We start from the raw sequence: 21,271 nt of genomic DNA, 5'->3' as shown, positions 1-21,271 counted from the left end.
CAGCGCCTTTCGGTCTCCACTCATCAAGGCTCACCCTGGTGCTCTCCTTCACAGACGGCCCTCCTGAGACGACAGGACCGGTACCAGCGCTCCACCGTGCCCCACAACGCGCTGCAGGACGCCCAGAGCCTATTTGTGACAGAGGTAATGTGCTGCTTCTACACTAGCTCACGTGTTAACTAAGTGATTTTTCTCTAGTGCCACCTCCCCCTTTAAAGATTTCAGTGGTATTTTCAAGACAGTGTCAGAGAGAGATAATTACATTTTTATCGTAGCTGTTAAAATAGTCGATAGAATAAAGTGCAGTTTTCCGAGTCTGAAACGTGGACAGAAATGTCAACAGGGGTCCATTTATGACAAAACACAAATTTGACAGAACTTATTTCATAGGCTTAAAAATAAAGAGTAACTTGTAAATGGACACCTGGCAGACATTGATATTCTTTTCAAGGGAAACTCAGCACATGCATTTATGTGTTTGTTGACTTCATTTATATGTTTGTACATGTAACTTTTTATCAAGACTACTTCAGTATTCATGAAGTGGCAGGTAATAATGAGCATAATAACTATCCTTTATCAATATATGATTATTATTACTTTTGTTTGATCATACAGGTAATTACTCTTTTGTTAAGGAGGAAAGAGAAATTACTGCATCGAGATTGCTTTCTTTTTCTTTCTTGGGGTTTGTTTCTTCTTCCAGGTGCCTTTAGATGGGATGAATGAATTAGGTGTTTTAACCTTGTTTCTTGAAGTGCTCCTTCATTTAAAAAAAAATAGTGAATTTTTATCCCCATTCTTCTAGTTGATGTTTAGAAGCTAACCATGCCATCAATAAATTTGCCTGCTACAAGGAAGTTACACGCTATTGTAAGTGAAGAGCAATTACAGTAACAACATTTAGATTCCATGGATTGTTAAAGAATTTTTTTTTTTTTTGATGTGGGCCATTTTTAAATAGCTTACTTATTTTGGACTGTGCTGGGTCCTCGTTGCTTCGAGGGCTTTTCTCCCATTACAGTGAGAGGGGGCCACTTTTTGTTCAGTGGCTTCTCCTGTTGCAGAGAACGGGCTCTAGAGCACAGTCTCAGAAGTTGTGGCATGCGGGCTTGGTTGCTCCAAGGCACGTGGGATCTTCCTGGATCAGGGATCGAACCCGTGTCTCCTGCATTGGCAGGTGGATTCTTCACCACTGAGCTACCAGGGAAGCCCTCCATTGGGATTTTTAAAAAAACTGAACGTGGTTAAATTATCTGAAGTATGTTCTCTTATCGTTCTGAAGATAACTTCTTGCGTTACCTCCTTTGCCGCTCTGTTCCTAACACTGATGCAAGACAAATGCGGTCCGATATGCTTCAGTTTACATCATCTCAAATGTTTATTTTAAACAGGACACAGGCGAACCGTCCTGCAGCCTGTTTTGGTACAGAAAGTCACATTGTGGCACAGCCACACCCCTCGCTCACATATGCCTGTGACTCTTGACATTACTGCTCAGGCTCGATGGTTGCGACAGACAGCGTGTCCCTGAGAGCCGAAAACATTCACTATCTCGCCTTCTGCAGAAAACGTTTGCTGATACTTGTTTTAAGGCATATCATAAAACTGTTAATTACTAATTCAACTCTCCCAGTTTCTTAAAAAATGGGATTTTTGAAGGATGCCTCTCCATCGAGTCTTTCATCGCTGCAGCCGGAGCAATAGCGACTTCACCCTGTGTGCAGGGGCCAGCACAGCCCCACCCTCTTGGGCCCCTTCCACCAGGGTGGAGTGCCCCAGCACTTCCTCCCCATCCTCTCGTCCATGGGAGGATGACCTAATGGCTTAAAAAAAAAAAAACATACACACACAAAAAAAACCTTTCAGTATAAAACCTCAAAATATTATTGAATTTCAAGACTTTGAAAGGTCAGTCATGAAACCAACCAGTCAGATTCCTGCCTCTTTAGAGATAGTTCTCCAGGTACTGATTTCTGATCGAACCCCTTGTCTTCTGGATTTTCTGCAGCCCCAGTCTCGTGGGGGTTGCTAGATTGTTCTCTGTTCCTGCGTTGGAATTCAGCTTGTGCCTGCCATGTGGGCAGTCAACAATGGCTTATGAAACAAGTGACTCTCTGACTACTTAACCTGGTTAACTATATCTTTTGCAGTTCCTAATTTTTTTTTTTTTTTGCTTGCTCCTTGGAAAAAAAGCTATGACAAACCTATACACCATATTAAAATGCAGAGACATCACTTTACCTACAAAGGTCCATATAGTCAAAGCTATGGTTTTTCTAGCAGTCATGTATGGATGTGAGAGTTGGACCATAAAGAAAGCTGGGCACGGAAGAATTGATGCCTTAGAATTGTGGTGCTGGAGGAAATCTTGAGAGTCCCTTGGACTGCAAGGAGATCCAGCCAGTCCATCCTAAAGGAAATCAGTCCTGAATATTCATTGGAAGGACTGATGCTGGAGGTGGAAGCTCCAGTACTTTGGCCACCTGATGTGAAGAATTGACTCACTGGAAAAGACCCTGATGCTGGGAAAGATTGAAGGCAGGAGGAGAAGGGGATGACAGAAGATGAGATGGTTGGACGGCATAACCCACTCAATGGACATGAGTTTGAGCAAACTCTGGGAGATAGTAAAGGAGGGGGAAGCCTGGTATGCTGTAGTCCATGGAGTCTCAAAGAGTCGGCCACGACTTAGCGACTGAACAACAAATAGTTTAAAATATGTAAACTGTAATTATCTTTCTTATCCATTTTGCCTAAGATATTAAAAATCTGGGCACTCAGGTATCTGCTCATAAATACACTGATTGTGTACAAGTATATACTTATTTGGGCTTCCCTAGTGGCTCAGGTGGAGAAGACAATGGCACCCCACTCCAGAACTCTTGCCTGGAAAATCCCATGGATGGAGGAGCCTGGTAGGCTGCAGTCCATGGGGTCGCTAAGAGTTGGACACGACTGAGTGACTTCACTTTCACTTTTCACTTTCATGCATTGGAAAAGGAAATGGCACCCCACTCCAGTGTTCTTGCCTGGAGAATCCCAGGGACGGGGGAGCCTGTTGGGCTGCCGTCTATGGGGTCGCACAGAGTTGAACACGACTGAAGTGACTTAGCAGCAGCAGCAGCAGTACCTCAGGGGTAAAGAATCCACCTGAAGTGCAGGAGCCACAGGAGATGCGGGTTTGATCCCTGGGTCAGGAAGATCCCCTGGAGGAAGACGTGGCTACTCACTCCAGTATTCTTGCCTGGAGAATCCCATGGACAGAGGAGCCTGGCGGGCTACAGTCCGTGGGGTTCCAAAGAGTCAGACACAACTGAATCGACTTAGTACGCCTGCATACGTGAAGAGGTCATGGTGTCTCTGTGAACTGGAATCTAAATCTTTCTTCCTAGTACCTCACACCATCCCTTATAAATAAAATGAGATGCTGAGGGCAAATGTATGTAATACTGACTCATGAGCAAGTTGTAATGTGTGTAAATACCATGAAAGAGTCTTTAGGGTCGCACTTTTCACTTACTTTCGTGTTCTTATAGAGGCCACATGACTTCTTAGGGACCTATTGGGTTTAAGTGAGGAGCAACATGTTGTTATGTAAATGCAGCAAGAGGAGGTGAGGTTTGTCTCCTTGTAACCCCTGCTCCTGGATCACGAATGATAGTGACTCTAATGACCCCTCTCCTAAGGGTAATGTTTCGGTGGTTCTTAAGCTTCAGGGAACCTCTCTCTGTGGTGGAATTTCAGGCATGAGAGGGTTGAGGGGAAAGAACTATTTTGATGTTGGTGTGGGTGTGCATTCGTAAACTTTCCCAAATGTTCTCCAGAAGTCATCACATGTCTTTTTCCTTTTTTTCTTACACTTTCTATTTTTTCTGCTCCTCCCAATAGTGCATCAAAACCTATAACTCTGACTGGCATCTTGTGAATTATAAATATGAAGATTACTCAGGAGAGTTTCGACAGCTTCCAAAGTGAGTACACGATCTGACTGCACAAGATGGAGTTAAACACACAGAGAAAAGTCTTTGTACTTGAAACACCCAGGGAAGTGAGTAACTTCACATGCAGTCAGAGTGATAAGAGAACGTGTTTCTAGATGGTTTGTGTGTATGTGGATGCTTCCTTGGTAGCTCAGCTGGTAAAGAATCCGCCTGCAATGCCGGAGACCCCGGTTCGATTCCTGGGTCAGGAAGATCCCCTGGAGAAGAGATAGGCTACCCACTCCAGTATTCTTGGGCTTTCCAGGTAGCTCAGCTGGTAAAGAGTCCATCCACAATGTGGGAGACCTGGGTTCAATCCTGGGTTGGGAAGATCCCCTGGAGAAGGGAACGGCTACCCACTCCAGTATTCTGGGCTGGAGAATTCCATGGACTATATAGTCCATGGGGTGGCAAAGAATTGGACATAACTGAGCGACTTTCACTTTCAGTACTTTTCACTTTGTGTGTGTATGTGGGTTAGCTGTTGTTTACAAGGAATTTGACCACAGAACTCAAACCTAGTAGTATGGGATTGGTTGGTGATAAACTCACGGATGGTTTAATTGTGTTCAGTGCCACTCAGGGTACCACTGATAAAACACAAACAGGTGAGGGTTTGTTTGTTTGTTTGTTTGTTTAAGTGAGAAATAGGAAACAAAGTAAATATAAGGGTATTGAACTATGTTGGGGTGTGTTTTATCTTAAGACTATTTTGAAGAGACATGAAAAGCATTTTATATTGAGCAAATTTTATATTTTAAAAAGCATTTTCCCAGACAAATTTCTTCACTTCCTTTAATGTATTAACTCATTCTGAACTACACCAAAAGCCAGTGTGTTTAGATTGATAATGGTAGTTAAAGTAAACCAGGTATAGATAGGTCTCGCCTTGAGAGGAGATCTCTTATAAAATGGTACATCCTGAAATGATACAGTTGGCAAATTTTGGTTTATTATGAAAGTTGAAAGCAAACAGTGATGGATTCTGTGTCAAAAGTAACTGTTGCCAATGAAAATTGTACTTGAGACTCTATTAATATATTTTTTCTTTGTGTTTGCTGCATCTGTGAGTGTGAACTGTTTTTACTGTTCTCAATGGACCTAGCTGTTTGTTTTTTTTCTGTTTGTGTGGTTCAGCCACTCCTTAAGAGTGTTCAGCCAACTTCCCAGTCTTCTCTTTTAAACCTCGGCTGAGAACACTCCCTTCCAGCATTGTCTTCTCCAGATGGCTCTGTTCCTTGCTTCTATATTTACCCAACACTCATCTGAGGCCTTGATTCTTCCCCTTTGATTGAATTCACCTATGGTTACTGATAGGCTTGTTCATGCTGTTCTCATGACTGAAAGAGAACAGACTGAGGATATAGTATATTTACTACACGATATACTGTTGCTGCTGGTGGATTTTACCTCTGAGCATTAATAAGAGTTTCAATCATGTGATGAGGAGGAGGAGTTTGTAACAGTGACTTAAGAACATAGATTCTGTAGTCTGCTGGCGTCATCTACCTCCTCTGCCCTCTGTAAGCCTCAGTGTCCTCATCTGTTAAGTGGTCTTGGCACCGGTTCCCACCATCTAAAGGATGAAGGGAAGTGCCACATGTGGAGTGCAGCACGGCGCCTAGCATGTGATAGCTGGAACTGTTATTGTCCTCTTTTTATCATTAATACCATCATCATTAAGACTGCTTTGCAGTCACTTCAAAGGCAGTGACGTCATTTAAGCTTCATGTTAAAGTTATTCTGCTGCTGCTGCTAAGTTGCTTCAGCCGTGTCTGACTCTGTGCAACCCCATAGTCGGCAGCCCACCAGGCTCCCCCGTCCCTGGGATTCTCCAGGCAAGAACACTGGAGTGGGTTGCCATTTCCTTCTTCAATGCATGAAAGTGAAAAGTGAAAGTGAAGTCGCTCAGTCGGGTCAGACTCTTAGCAACCCCATGGACTGCAGCCTAGCAGGCTCCTCCGTCCATGGGATTTTCCAGGCAAGAGTACTGGAGTGGGTTGGCATTGCCTTTTCCACCACGTCTTTATTTCTTTGTACACATTACCATTATTAACATGCCTAACTCCCAGCAAGCTATGCCATCTTGTCTGTAAAGCTTTTGGGAGCAATGTCGTCAGTTGTTTCCATTCTTCAGCCAAGTGGGCCAGCTTTGGATTTGTTAAAGTCTTGCTCCTCTGATGTGGGAAGAAATGTGGCATCTCTTCATAGACTAGGTAATTATAAAACAAGTTTCTTTCTTCTTTTTAAAGCAAAATGGCCAAGTTGGATAAACTTCCGGTTCATGTCTATGAAGTGGACGAGGAGGTTGACAAAGACGAGGTAGGATTGCTCGCTTATGAATTTAAAAGTCGACTTAGTTCACAGTTAGACGACTTATTGGAAAATTACCAACATGTATCCAAAACAGGAATTGGAATGTTTCTTGAAACAGGGGAATAATTTTTTTAAAATATCTTGTTTGATTGAAATAATGGTCTCTGTTTCAACTCCACTACATAGCATTGCCTGTTCCTCTGGTCCTTGTTTATTTGTTCTGAGATGGTTTTCAAAGGCAAGATTTGGCTACATTGTTAAAAAGATCAAGATAACTTAGATCCCAAGTTTGGGTTGTTTTTCAAGGGATATTTGACACAAACTGGCAGCCAGTAGGTTTTAAATGGCTGTTTCTTCAGGGAGAGCTATGAGTGAAGTAAATGGGACCCAGAAGCTCTGATTTTAACCAGCCCCCTTTCCCTACTATTGGAGGATGGATGATGACTAGGCGTGTGTAAAGGATGCTGAGCTGGGGCATTAGGTGTATTGCGTGCACCTAGCAAGGAAAACCTAATAAAAAAGTTAGTACCGCCTGTCTCTGCATTTCTTCTCCCCTACTCAGCTCACTGTGGGCATTAACAATGTGCACAGCAGCAAAGTATTTCAGAAACCACATTAGAAATATTCTGGGAAGAGTCAGTGGTCATTTGAAATGAAAAACAAGATATTAAAACCTTGGCGTGAACTAATAGTGAGAGGAGGACTAATTGAAATAACACAGCAAACTATGAAATCCTAGGCACGTGGGTTGCTTCTGTTGTTGCGGATAATAAGGGCAGCAGTAGAATCACCAAGACTAACATTGAGGTGATCTCAGACAAAGTATAAGATGGGTCCTGCATTTATCTACTGGACTGTAGAAATAGAGGTCGTAATTCGACAAGTGCGTAGGAGGTGTGAGCTGGGTGACTGACACTGTGTGGTCCTCTTTGCCTAAAGTTCCTACTGAAGTGTGTATTGGGCCCAGCCTTAAAGGGGAAAAGGCATCACCAGGGGGTGATCTTAGAGAATGAGGAAGGGGCCTGGGTCAGAGTGTCATGGAAAGTTTGTGTGTGTGTATTTCACGTCTGCTTATTGTATGTACAAATGTATACCTGACCTATTTTTTGCAGCATCTGGCTGCCCCATGCCCTTAAACCCAGATCTCAGAGTTGGGGTCAGAACTTGAAGAAACGAGTTTTATTAACTTTTCTAGCTGTTGCTCTTCCCCTCTCTCTCTCCCTGCTGTGTTCTCGCCTCTCCTTCCCTCTTTTCTATTGCCCCAGCATTTTATCTCTCCTTTCTCTATTGCCTCATATTTCCTTCCTTCCTTATTCACCTTTCCCTGAACTAAGCCTCTGGGAAGTTTTCCAGGAATTTGCTTTTGTCTTCCAACTATAGGGGAGTGTAATGTGAAAACATTTTTCATGAAACCGGGCGAGACCTTACAACTTGAGTGGTCGAGTATGGTATGTACTTTCTGTGGCTCATTAAACACTTAAAAATGAAACAACTTGGACTGGAACAAGCTTTGCTTTTTAATGGACTGGAGTTTGCAGAAATCTAGGCTTGTCCCCCTTATATACTGGTAAGTGAACTTAGTAGGTATAAGTGCCAGGCGGATTCCAGTAAAGGAGTGAGGGGCCACCAGGCATGAATTGAATGGATCTGCCATCCGTGATAATGGGAGACTGACTGGTGGTGTCCTTCTCTCCTAGGATGCCGCCTCCCTCGGCTCTCAGAAGGGTGGGATCACCAAGCATGGCTGGCTGTACAAAGGCAACATGAACAGTGCGATCAGCGTGACCATGAGGGTAAGGAGGCCCACCACCCTGCTCTCCCCTGATTAAGCCCTTTCTGCTGGAGGTCTTGGAATGATGCTCAAGATGAATGGGGATGCTGTTCTTCCCAACAAAAGTGACATTGTCTGGTTAATTAGATGCTTCCCTGGTGATCGGTGATCGACCCTCACTGGTACAGTTTCCACCCCCTCCACTTGTCACCCTCCGACCACCAGTGTGACAAGATTATCCGGAGGCTGGTGTGAAGGAGCAGTCGCCATATAGCCTTTCTTTCTCTGTGTTGATTACAAAAGGGGTACTCAGTACCTTGCAGAGCATCACCAAGGGGCTACACCTAAGCAATTTTGCTTTCCTGCAACAAAATCAAGAAAAGTGGAAATCAGTGACTAAAGGGAATATGGTTAAGTTGGAAAGGAGGCTGCCAAGAGAAAAGTAAAACTAGTGTAAAAACTATCCAGGAGAGAAGTAGGAGCAGAGAAAGACCAGGATTAATAGTAAAGAGAAGCAATGGAAGGGAGGTGGGATGGGCAGGAGAAAAAATTAAATCAGGGGAAATGCTGACTGTCGTAATCCTGAGGCTGAAAAGTCGTCCTGTGTCGTGAGGCCGAGAACGCTTTCTACTCTGGGCGAGAAACCCTGGGGATTTGAGAACGTTTCCGTCCTTTCCAGCTGCATCCCAAATCAGAACGCACTGCCCCGATTCTGGGTGGTTATGTAAAAATCTCTGATTCTCTGGGTAAGAAAAATGACCCAGGAATGTTAAGTGAACCAGCCCCTCAGAATTTAAATGCAGGGAAATTATTAGATGCAATGCAGAGTCTTAACTCAACTCAGCTACCTGGGCACTGGCCAGAATGAGATTTGTTTTGGAGAGAACTGAAATGGTTTTTATGTCAGGGCATCATTGTGAGTTATTGAGAGAGATTGTGGCTCCTTTCGTTCTGAAACAATCACTGTGTGTATATTTTTCTCTCAGTCATTTAAAAGACGATTTTTCCACCTGATTCAACTTGGTGATGGGTCCTACAATTTGAATTTTTATAAAGATGAAAAGATCTCCAAGGAACCCAAAGGATCAATATTTCTCGATTCCTGTATGGGTGTGGTTCAGGTAAATATGAAACAAGTTTTATCATTGAGTTTTCTCATTTGTAAAAATACTGTCTATGAATTAGCAGATTTAAGCAAACACTTCCAAAAATGGCTATATTTGTGGTAGAACTATAATGGCAGATGTAAAAATTGAGTAAAGGTTTGTTTTTCATCTAAAGTGGGTGCGCGACAGGCAGAATTACATTGTAGGAGCCCCAAGTGCTCTGGCAAATGTTTTTCTTCTTAAAACCTGGCTCATCCACTTTTTAACTATGTGACCTTGGACTAGCTATTGACAGAAGTTTGTTCATATGCAAGATTCAGATAATGATAATATTTCCTTAATAGGGTAAATAAGTTAAAGGATTGGATGAATTAACTTGGAAATATTTGGGACAGTTCTTAGCATCTCAGTGATGACTTTTATCATCATAATACCCATGGCAGAGTAGTATATATTGATCAAGAGGTTGGGTTTCAGGTGCAGACTGAGTTCATATCCCCATTCTACCACTGACCAGCTCTGTAACCTTGGAGATATGATTTAACTTCTCTGTACCTCAGTTTCCTTGTTTGTTAAATGGGGACAGTGATAGCACTGAATGTGGTTATGGAGAGGATTAATCAATGCATGTAAAGAGCTTAGAACAGTGCTGGCACTTGGTAAGCATTCAGCCAATATTAGGTATTTTTGTTGCCATAAGTGCTGTTATAGTTGTAGAGTGAATCTTAAACATTATTTTAATTATACATAATAGATGGCACTAGTGGTAAAGAACGCGCCTGCCAGTGCAGGAGATGTAAGAGACATGGGTTCGATCCCTGGGTCAGGAAGGTGCCCTGGTGAAGGACATGGAAACCCACTCCAGTATATTGGCCTGGAGGATCCCATGGACAGAGGAGCCTGATGGGTTACAGTCCATAGGGTCACAGACTGGAGTGACTTAGCACTCACGCAGTGCATGAGCATGTTAATATTATAGAAGATTAGACAGTACAGGTAGTGCAGAAGTCCCCGTTGGCCCCCATCTTTCCCTTTCTCAAAGACCTGCTGTTAACAGTTTGATGTGGCTCCTTCCATACCTGTGCGGAACTGCCTTTGAAAGCAGGTTGGCAGTTTCTCCATCTGCACGTTCATCCATCCATCCACTTATCCCCTCCCTTCCCATTTCCCAGGAGGATCTAAGGTAGCAATTTACAAGGAAAACCAAAAATATAGGATATTATACATTTAAAGTGGGTGTGAAAGGTGAACCAGGAGTCAGAGTAGGGAAGAGACAAGATGGGATTAATTTGAGGGAAAAGCATATATTTTAAAGAACTAACGCCTGCTATGGGTGGATGACACACCGGCTCTGCGCTTTCTAGCTCAGAGACCCGTTTGGTGGCACAGTGTCTGTAGATACAAACAACCAATTAGTCAGAAGCTGCCCGAGTAATCTCAGAATGAAGCCCATTCAGACATTTCTCTTGGGGGCCCTCATACAGAGGGCACTGTGTGATTAATGAACAATCTCCTTGACGACTCCTCACAATAGATGCAGTCACCGTGATCAGAGAGTGCCTCCTTAAAATGAGTCAGTATCTGCTGATGACATCGGCCCAAAGCTCGGTCCTTTAAGAAGGGTTGTTTTGTGGGGCCAGTGTGACTAAGGTTAGAGACACAGCTCTCTGGTTTGGCCCTTGCTTATGTATTTACATGTTTATTTAGAATTACATTTTGTTCTCATCCAAAATAGTACGTTCATTTGGTTTAAATGTCAAAGAGCACAGAGAGGAAGCACTAGAGGTGCATTCCTGCCAGCATCACCCTCACTTTGCCTACTCCCCACTCCCTGAAAGGATCATTTTCAACTTTTCCCACTATTTTAAAATTTTTTCTGGGCTGTATGTCCATATTGCTAGATAAGGAGTGTTTGCTTCTCTTTGTTCATCAACTGTGGACGTTATGTAATGCTAGAGAGGATTTCAGCTTCTGCAGCCCTCCTAACTGCTCTAATCTGAACCAGTTCAAATTAGATGGTGACTCTCTACAGTCACCATTCTGGAAATTCCCTTTGCCTTCCTCCCTGTGTCAGAGTCCCTGTTTTCAGGATCCTGTGTCATCTTCTTTCACCCTTTGCTTTCTTACTTGAGAGGAACACATCCTCCAATTGCTTCCTGGGAAATTTTTCATAGGATCTTAGTTTTTTGAGTTAGTCTGTCTACACACACCTTTAGCTTTGCATTCATATTTGATTGACAGTTTGGCTGGGTATCAAAATCCAAGGTGAAATTTACCTTATACATTGAAGATCTTCCATTATCTTCTAGGTGCTAGTGTTATTTTTGGAGTCTGATGCCATTTTTACTCCCTGTTGATCTTCTCTTTATCCCTTATGGATGGTAACCTGAAGTTTAGGGTATTGTGTCTTGACTGGTTTTTTTTTGAGTAGCTTTTTTGGTGAAGCATAACATATAAATAGAAATCACACAATGAATGTGTTGTTACTAAGTTTGGGTCGCTGTTGTCTGTGTGTGCTGAGAACCCTGTTCTTGTTCTGGAGACTCTGTCCTGCGTGTTCTGTCCACCTACATCTTGTGAACTCTGGGCAGGAGACTCTGTCCTGCGTGTTCTGTCCACCTACATCTTGTGAACTCTGGGCAGGAGACTCTGTCCTGCGTGTTCTGTCCACCTACATCTTGTGAACTCTGGGCAGGAGACTCTGTCCTGCGTGTTCTGTCCACCTACATCTTGTGAACTCTGGGCAGGAGACTCTGTCCTGCGTGTTCTGTCCACCTACATCTTGTGAACTCTGGGCAGTCTCTTCAGTCAGCAGAACTGTTGGACTCTGTTCAGGCTCACCTTCCTGGGTCCAGGCAGAGAGCTAAGGTGCTGGTAGGGCTCACCTCATTCGTTTCCTTTCTATCAGGGATCGTAGGGCTGCACTGATGATTGCAAAATATCTGGAAACAGTTGTTTCATCTCTTTTGCCCAGTTTTTTAGTAGTTAATGATGGGAGAAGAAGTCCAGACCTTGTTGTTTCATCACAGTGAGCATGGAAGTTAGGGGTCCAGACGGGTCCAGGCTCAGATGGCTGCAGGTGCCAAACCAATAAGTTAGGTGGAAGAAGAGGTGTGCTTGTAAAGCAATGGGGAATGCTAGGGACTCAGACGAACTGGAACACAGGGCTCCCTTCAATGGGGAGCTGATGCTGCTGGGGGCATTGCCAGCTCCAGGCTGCTAGATCATCTGAGGTTTTTTTAGGAAAACCAGAAATACAAAATTGTAGTTAAATCTTGGTCTTTTAAATTACTGATGGTTACAACAACAGCAGAAAAGCACAAACACTGTGCAGTACTGAAATTTTAAAAGGGGGTGGGATACAGGAAAGTGTACCTAGGCCCTAGGTCGAGATGACAACACCACTTAATGTCCGTTGAAAATTAATTTTGCATCAACAGCTAATTGACCCCATGGTGCTCTCAGCTTGTGACCCAGCCTCAGCTGAAAGCTGCCGCTATGTAAACCAAATTATATCAAAGAATGTTTATTCAGCACGTAAAGGGAGCCATACCAGAGTGCATTATCAATGACAGTGAAGTAACTTCTTGTGTGGGATTCCCAAGTGGGAGTTTCATTTGTATTCTTAAGCTGAGAGACCTTTTCATTTATGTTTTAGTTGAATTTTCTATCACTGACTTTTTTTTTTTAATTATTAAAGCAAAACTATATATAATTGGTAACATCATTTAGAAAGTAGAAATAATTACTTTTGTTTTATAAGATAGTTGTGATGCCTGTCTTCAGCAGAGTATATAGATGGTCTGCAATATGGAGTCAATGCATAGGTAGTCTGCAATACGGAGTCAGTGCATAGATGGTCTGCAGTACAGAGTCAATGCATAGATGGTTTGCAGTAAAGACTTCCTGATCATTTTGTCTCTGGAGCATATTTCAGACTCTAAGGTTCTGAGCTCAGTGGCCATCACTTCCTTTATATTCCTTTTGCAGGTGTGGCGGATGGCATTTTGCATTTAATGAATTGTATCTAAGGCTTCAAAAATTTTAAATCATTTGTTTCTATCTCCATATCTGTTTGTAAGCTAATCACCAAAATTAATGGCTTAAGAGTTACAGGTTTTTTTTTTTTTCCTAATATTGCTTTTGGACATTGTAAAAAAGTTAGTTGATCAATGCTGTGAGTTCAAAGAAATGCCTAAACTAAAATTTAAAAATAGACCCGAAATGAATCTTGAGCCCCTATTTTAGGACCTTGAAGTTGATTACACTTATTTTGTGGAGAGTGAAACTGAGGCTTAGAGAGAGGAATAACTGGGAATCAAGACCTGCTGCTAGCCCCACTTTTACCATATTTTCCTAATAAGAAGTGCATGAGGAGTGCTGAGAACTTCTTTCACACCCGTCTTCAACCCCTCCTCTGACGCTTGCTGTGAAGTGTGCCTAGGGCGTGGTGGTCCACATGCTCCTCGGGAGCAGCTCTCTGCTGAGAACCATGCTGTAGAGGACTCAGGGCCACCTTTGGGAGGCCACCCTGTCTCTGAGACCTTCACTGAGGCCCCCCAGGGCCAGCGGCTAACCAGCCAGCATTTTAACGAGTGAGCTCTCTGCCTGGCCCCCGCGTGTAAGTGGCAGTGTGTGACGTCACGTCCCTCACCCTGTCCTCGCCAGGAGTCTTGTGTCACACTGCTCGGAGCTGACCCTCTGCCTAGTGCAGGCCCCAGGGTGATGTACCCCCGGGGTAAGATTGATATTATATGGAGGCAGGTTTGTATCGTCACAGCTGGGGGCTTGTGCTGCTGGCATCCGGGGGTAAGGCTAGGCTGCTTCCACACGGGCTGCAGGGCCCAGGACCATTCCCATAACAGAGGGCCCAGGAGTCAGCAGTGCCCAGATGGAGGAACCCTGGCCTCCCAGCACATTCATCCTTTGAATACAGTGCACGTGGATTACGGTTTTTATACTTTGGGCAGAAAAGCTGGGGGCATGAGGGAAGCTGGGGGAAGGGAGACCTGGTGCCTAAATACCTTCTGAGACTCATAAGTGGTGAGAAAGTTCCAGGTAAGGGAGTCAGACCTACTGGTAGATAATAGTAGTGTTTAGTAGTGTTTGTCGCTTAATCGTGTCCAACTCTTTGCAACCCCACAGACTGCAGCCTGCCAGGCTCCTCTGTCCATAGGATTCTCCAGGCAAGAATACTGGGGTGGGTTGCCTTTCCCTTCTCCAGGGGGTCTTCCTGACCCAGGATCGAACCTGGGTCTCCTGCATTGCAGGCAGATTCTTTACCATCTGAGCCACCAGGGAAGTCCACTGATAATGGTTTGCTTTAAAAATGTGATACCACATATTACTTCATTAAAAAAAAAATAGGAGCTAGAGAAATTGAAAATTTTTCAGTGAACTTTCATTCATTCAGATATTTTTAAAGGGCCTATTACCTGCCAGACAGTGTTCTAGAAACAGGGATGAAGGAGGGAAGAACAGAAATCTGCCCTGAGGAGCTCCCATTCCACTGGATGGGCCAGGCAGCAAATAAGATAAATATGTAAAATCTGTAATGTGTCAAATGGGAAAATAAAGCCACGAAGAAGATAAATCAGGGAAGGTGGAGAGTGATGAGGGCTGAAGGGGAAGGGGCTTGCTTTTTTAAATGACTCGATCTGAAATGCCGGTGAGATAGTACTCACCAGCAGACACTAAAGAGAAGAATTTTCAAGGATGACCCAATTCTTCTAAAATATGTTTCTTTGCCTCCTTCCCCCTTTCAGAACAACAAAGTCAGGCGTTTTGCTTTTGAGCTCAAGATGCAGGACAAAAGTAGTTACCTGTTGGCAGCAGACAGTGAAGTGGAAATGGAAGAGTGGATCACAATTCTGAACAAGATTCTCCAGCTCAACTTTGAAGCTGTGATGCAGGAAAAGCGGAACGGAGACTCTCATGAAGGTAGGCAGGTGTGGCTCTCTCCAGGTGTGCGAACGCTCCACCGTGTCTTCCGTTTCCCCAGAGGATGCAGGAAGTAGATTACTGACAGGTACAGGGAGGTGGGACACACGTGAGCTCCTTACAGATGGGCTGTCGGCATTACAGTAGGATGTCCTACACTGACATCATTTGTGTAAGGAAATCGTGTAATGGGAAGAACCACAGCTTTGGAGGCAGAAAGGAGGACCTGAGTTCAAGTCCCAGCAATACCCTTCGTCAGCTATGAGACCTCAGGCGAGCTCCCTATGTTTTCAGAGCCTTGGTTTACTCACTTGTAAAGTGGGAATAAAAACAGAACTTGCTGGTTGGTGGGAAGGTTAAGCAAGATAATGTATCTCAAGTGCCTGGCAGAGAGTAAGCACTTAAAATGCTAATTATGGTTTTTATTGTTATCATTAATCATATCCTTTGGAATTTTCGAGTCAGAGTTAGGATGGGCAGAAGCCACAGATTAAATCAGTGGGTGGGGAAATCTGGCTACATTCTTGACAATTCACATTTTATTTCAGGCCTTTGGACAGGTGATTCCCAATCCTGCTGGCTATGCCTTAGAAGTGCCTGGGAACCTTTAACAAATGCCATTCCCTTTGTCCCACCAGAGATTCTGTTTTAGTTGGCCTGGTGGGTGTGGTCACGTGGCCTGCTATCCATAGCTAATGACAGTTCTGCTTAAACACTGCCCAGGCTGTTCCACCATCAAATATTCCATGCTCACTCCTGGGCCTGGCATCAGCATTTTTTAAAAGCCCTGAGGTGTTTCTGTTGGGTATCCAGATTGAAAACCACGGTATTCCAGGCAACATAAGAGAAACAGCCTTCCTTCTCCTGTTTTAAATAAGATACACTCAACTACAAGTGACTTGGGTCATCTCTTTTACTGTTTTAGATGATGAACAAAGCAAATTGGAAGGTTCTGGTTCCGGTATAGACAGCTACCTGCCTGAACTTGCCAAGGTAACACCACGTTAAATCTTCCACTCTTCATAGGATGGGGTTGCAATGCTTCACAAATACGTGGTAGTGAACTGCTAAACTCATGGTGCTGCTGCTGCTGCTGTAAGTCGCTTCAGTCGTGTCCGACTCTGTGCGACCCCATAGACGGCAGCCCATCAGGCTCCCCCGTCCCTGGGATTCTCCAGGCAAGACACTAGAGTGGGTTGCCATTTCCTTCTCCAATGCATGAAAGTGAAAAAGTGAAGTCGCTCAGTCATGTCTGACTCTTCGCGACCCCATGGACTGCAGCCTACCAGGCTCCTCCGTCCATGGGATTTTCCAGGCAAGAGTACTGGAGTGGGGTGCCATTGCCTTCTCTGAAACTCATGGTGCAGTTACTGCTAATTTTTGACCACAGTCTTTGGTGAGGTAGAATACCATTACTGACCTGAGTCAGGTTTCAGTTTGTTTTCCAGAAAGTGCCTTGTGACATATTCTCTTTTTGTTATTCTTTGTTTTTCCTCCATAATATTTCATACCACATTACACATATTGAAGAAATAACCAAGATGCACAGGTAAATGTTTCCATGGTAGCATGTTACTTACTGTGTTCACACATATGCTCCCTTATTTAAGTTAATAGAGACAATTCCAAAAAGGATGGATCTGTATTACTAGTAATCTTGTTACTGAACCAAAAAGGGTTGCCTGAGTTATATGAATTGTTCCTGGGTCACTCTGAATGGAAGAAAAAAATAGTTATACCTGTTTTTTTATATAATTTTGAGAAGCTCAGAAATTACTGAAAAGCACAGAGAAGATCAAAACATCCACATTCCCACCACCCAGATTCCACACTTGTTACTGTATTGTTCTTTCAGTTTCAATATCTTTTAAAGAAATAAAATATCCTTTATAGTTGAAATCCTTTTTTAAGTATCATCCTTACTCCATTCCCTTCTTCCCTTACAGCCTCATCTAGAGACAACCACTGTTATGGATCTTCTGGGGATACTTCCTTTTGTTTTTCTTATCTTTACCAGTATATCTATCATAATAATATACAGCTGTGTTTTGCATGTTTAAAATGTTATATAAATGATTACGTAGTCTTCTGTACTTGCTTTTATTTTTAATTCAGCCTCATTTTTGAGATCCATCCAAGTTGGTGTGTAGATCGAATTCATACCCTTTATTGCATTGTGTAAGCATTTTATTTTAGCAGTTCTCTTATTTTCAATTTTTTTCTATTACAAACAATGCTACAATGAATATCCTTGTACTTGTATCCTTGTGTGCATCTATGAATGATTCTTTTTAAATGAGAGAAATATCTTTGTCTTCCTTGGCCCTTTATATTCTTCCTCTGTTATTCCCTTTTTATTCTGTCTCTCTCTTTTTGTGTGTGTGAGAACACAGTGAAATAGAGACCCTACACACCCACATCTTAAACACTGTAATAGACAACATGGTTTATCTATATACCATTATAAATAGACTGGCATTCAACATTGACCTTCACTTTAAGACAACATAGCTGTTCTAAAATACAAAACTTACCTCCCTGGCTGGGACTTGAGAATATTGTTTTTCTTTGGAACCTGACTGTTACCACAGTGTCTTTTTAGCACCTGCCTATTACAGCTAATTTTAGTGCCACCATTGTAACCTTCTGGGCTGGAAGAGTTTGGGCTCATGTGTTTGTTTTATGTTATGAACTTCTGTGTACCGTATTTACATTCAGATTTGCTTTTTTGTTTCTGGATATTTTGGGGTTTGTGATTTCTCAAAGCAAAATGTTTGTTGAAACAGATAATATATGCAGTTCAGTCTATAATTCAAAAAAGTAACTTTGTCCATTTACTGGGTGAACACAGTGGATACCTAAGACAAGACTCATATTATTTGAGCTTTGTTTTTGTTGTTCAGTCACTCAGTTGTGTCCAACTCTTTGCTACCCCATGGACTGCAGCATGCCAGGCTTCCCTGTCCTTCACTATCTCCCAGAGCTTGCTCAAACTCTTGTCCATTGAGTCAGTGATGCCATCCAACCATCACATCTTCTGTCGTCCCCTTCTCCTCTTTCCCTCAGTCTTTCCCAGCATCAGGGTCTTTTCTAATGACTCATCTCTTAATATCACGGGGCTAAAGTATTGGAGCTCCAGCTTCAGCATCAGTCCTTCCAGTGAATATTCAGGACTGATTTCCTTTAGGATGAACTGGTTTGACCTCCTTGCAGTCCAAAGGACTGTCAAGAGTCTTCTCCAACACCACAGTTCAAAAGCATCAATTCTTTGGTGCTCAGCTTTCTTTATGGTACAACTCTCACGTCCATCCATGACGACGGAAAAACCATAGCTTTGCCTTTATGGACCTCTGTTGGCAAAATAATGTCTCTGCTTTTTAATATGCTGACTAGGTTTGTCATAGCTTTTCTTTGAGATTAGTATTAAGTAGAAGTCTGTATTTTTCCTGTGAAGACATGTAAGAGCTGTGCCTTCCTTTCTTCTCTTATTGACTACTGCTACCTGGACAGCATGATTTAGAATTCCTTGGTTGTCAGACTTAAAGGAGACATAGATCACATACATTTATTCTTTAAAGAGTATATTTATAAGATACATTTGAAGCTGTTTTCAAACAGTGAGTAACGACCAAGTTAGTGGAAGCTGTTTTAATTGGTAAAAGGCAATTAAATTGGTTTTAACCTCCATTTCTCATTTATTTTTTGTTTTAATGTTTTATTCTTTTTTTTTTTTTTTTAACTGAAGTTGGACTTACATAGAGTGACGTGCCCGGGCACTAATTGTATAGCTTTCTGGATTTCATGTCGGCACACCCACAGAACCCCTACCCATGTCAACATATAGAACATTTCCAGCACCTCAGCAGACTGTCTTGTATCCTCCGTCTCAGCTGATACCCTTACTGTTTTGACCTCTATCACCATAGATTAGTTCTAACTCTTCTAGAACTTCCTAAAAATGGAAGCATACATACGTACTCTTTGTGTCAGGCTTCTTAAGCTCAACAGTATGTGACCCAGAATAAAAAAGTAGATAGAATTGCGTAGAGAATACTAAAGTGTCCTGCCCTTAATAATGATAGATATTATTTAAGATACTATATATCATGCATATAAACACGTATATATGGAGAGAGAGAGAGAGTGTGTGTGTGTGTGTGGTTGTGATGTAAATGTATTTCTTACTTCGAGTCATGGTCGAAATCTAAAAAGTACAGCATTATAAGGGGCTCTAGCCAGACATCCTGGAATGTGAAGTCAAGTGGGCCTTAGAAAGCATCACTACAAACAAAGCTAGTGGAGGTGATGGAATTCCAGTTGAGCTATTTCAAATCCTGAAAGATGATGCTGTGAAAGTGCTGCACTCAATATGCCAGCACATTTGGAAAACTCAGCAGTGGCCACAGGACTGGAAAAGGTCAGTTTTCATTCCAATCCCAAAGAAAGGCAATGCCAAAGAATGCTCAAACTACCTCACAATTGCACTCATCTCACACACTAGTAAAGTAATGCTCAAAATTGTCCAAGCCAGGCTTCAGCAATACATGAACCGTGAACTTCCAGATGTTCAAGCTGGTTTTAGAAAAGGCAGAGGAACCAGAGATCAAATTGCCAACATCCGCTGAATCATGGAAAAAGCAAGAGAGTTCCAGAAAAACATCTCTTTCTGCTTTATTGACTATGCCAAAGCCTTTGACTGTGTGGATCACAGTAAACTGGAGAATTCTGAAAGAGATGGGAATACCAGACCACCTGACCTGACTCTTAAGAAATTTGTATGCAGGTCAGGAAGCAACAGTTAGAACTGGACATGGAACAACAGCCTGGTTCCAAATAGGAAAAGGAGTTCATCAAGGCTGTATATTGTCACCCTGCTTATTTAACTTCTATGCAGAGTACGTCGTGAGAAATGCTGGGCTGGAAGAAGCACAAGCTGGAATCAAGATTGCTGGGAGAAATATCAATAACCTCAGATATGCAGATGACACCACCCTTATGGCAGAAAGTGAAGAGGAACTAAAAAGCCTCTTGATGAAAGTGAAAGAGGAGAGTGAAAAGTTGGCTTAAAGCTCAACATTCAGAAAACTAAGATCATGGCATCTGGTCCTATCACTTCATGGGAGATAGATGGGGAAATAATGTCAGACTTTACTTTTGAGGCTCCAAAAATCACTGCAGATGGTGATTGCAGCCATGAAATTAAAAGACGCTTACTCCTTGGAAGGAAAGCTATGACCAACCTAAATAGCATATTCAAAAGCAGAGACATTACTTTCCCAACAAAGGTCCATCTAGTCAAGGCTGTGGTTTTTCCAGTGGTCATGTATGGATGTGAGAGTTGGACTGTGAAGAAAGCTGAACGCCGAAGAATTGATGATTTTGAACTGTGGTGTTGGAGAAGACTCTTGAGAGTCCCTTGGACTGCAAGGAGATCCAACCAGTCCATCCTAAAGGAGACCAGTCCTGGGTATTCATTGGAAGGATTGATGCTAAAGCTGAAACTCCAGTACTTTGGCCACCTCATGTGAAGAGCTGACTCATTGGAAAAGACCCTAATGCTGGGAAGGATTGGGGGCAGGAGGGGAAGGGGACGACCAAGGATGAGATGGCTGGATGGCATCACCGACTCAATGGACATGAGTTTGAGTGAACTCTGGGAGTTGGTGATGGACAGGGAAGCCTGGTGTGCTGCAATTCATGGGGTTGCAAAGTCGGACATGACTGAGCAACTGAACTGAACTGATAAGGGGCTTAACTGTTGTTCCCCCTCCCTACCCACCAGCCCACCTCACGCCAGCTCTCAAGTGTTGTAAAACCATTTTACTTAAAGAAGGTAGAAAAAAGCAGAAGGTAATTTTTCAAAGGGAAAAAGAAAACTTAAGCTGTGCCATCATTCATCGGCATGCTGCCATCCCTGCCCACTGTGGGGCAGGTGTCTGTTCGCGAGACCTCTTGTCCAGGTGCCTGGTTGGTGGCGAAATACAGTATGAGGGGCTCAGGCACGTGTGTGCCTGACTCTCAGCCCCTCCGTCATCCAGGGCTCCAAGTGTGGGTGGTTTTGACTGTTTCCAACTCCCTTCGGTGTTTCTGGAGCAGGGATCATTGGTACCTGTTAAGAAAGGAGGAAGGTTGATTGATCACTGGTTATCCTGATT

The 21,271-nt window shown here is 43.0% G+C and overlaps 1 protein-coding gene across 27 annotated transcripts in view; it reads left to right on the top strand.

The window, feature by feature from the left end:
• The window catches only part of DOCK9 (dedicator of cytokinesis 9), a 323,976-nt gene that overhangs the window by 155,172 nt on the left and 147,533 nt on the right, over window positions 1-21,271 (top strand). For all 27 annotated transcript variants that reach the window (XR_009496611.1, XM_059892120.1, XM_059892137.1 and 24 more), the window contains exons 3-9: window positions 55-144; window positions 3,892-3,974; window positions 6,236-6,305; window positions 7,997-8,092; window positions 9,057-9,191; window positions 14,942-15,116; window positions 16,042-16,109. Coding sequence is in view for 26 of the 27 variants with exons in the window: in XM_059892120.1 (XP_059748103.1) it covers window positions 55-144; window positions 3,892-3,974; window positions 6,236-6,305; window positions 7,997-8,092; window positions 9,057-9,191; window positions 14,942-15,116; window positions 16,042-16,109 (717 nt within the window). In the remaining variant the exon portion in view is untranslated. The remainder of the gene's footprint in view (window positions 1-54; window positions 145-3,891; window positions 3,975-6,235; window positions 6,306-7,996; window positions 8,093-9,056; window positions 9,192-14,941; window positions 15,117-16,041; window positions 16,110-21,271) is intronic.

Source organism: Bos taurus, chromosome 12 (genome assembly GCF_002263795.3).
Source record: "Bos taurus isolate L1 Dominette 01449 registration number 42190680 breed Hereford chromosome 12, ARS-UCD2.0, whole genome shotgun sequence".
Taxonomy (NCBI): Eukaryota; Metazoa; Chordata; class Mammalia; order Artiodactyla; family Bovidae; genus Bos; species Bos taurus.
Note: the sequence above shows the minus strand (reverse complement) of the source record. Positions and strands in the feature narration are given on the sequence as shown.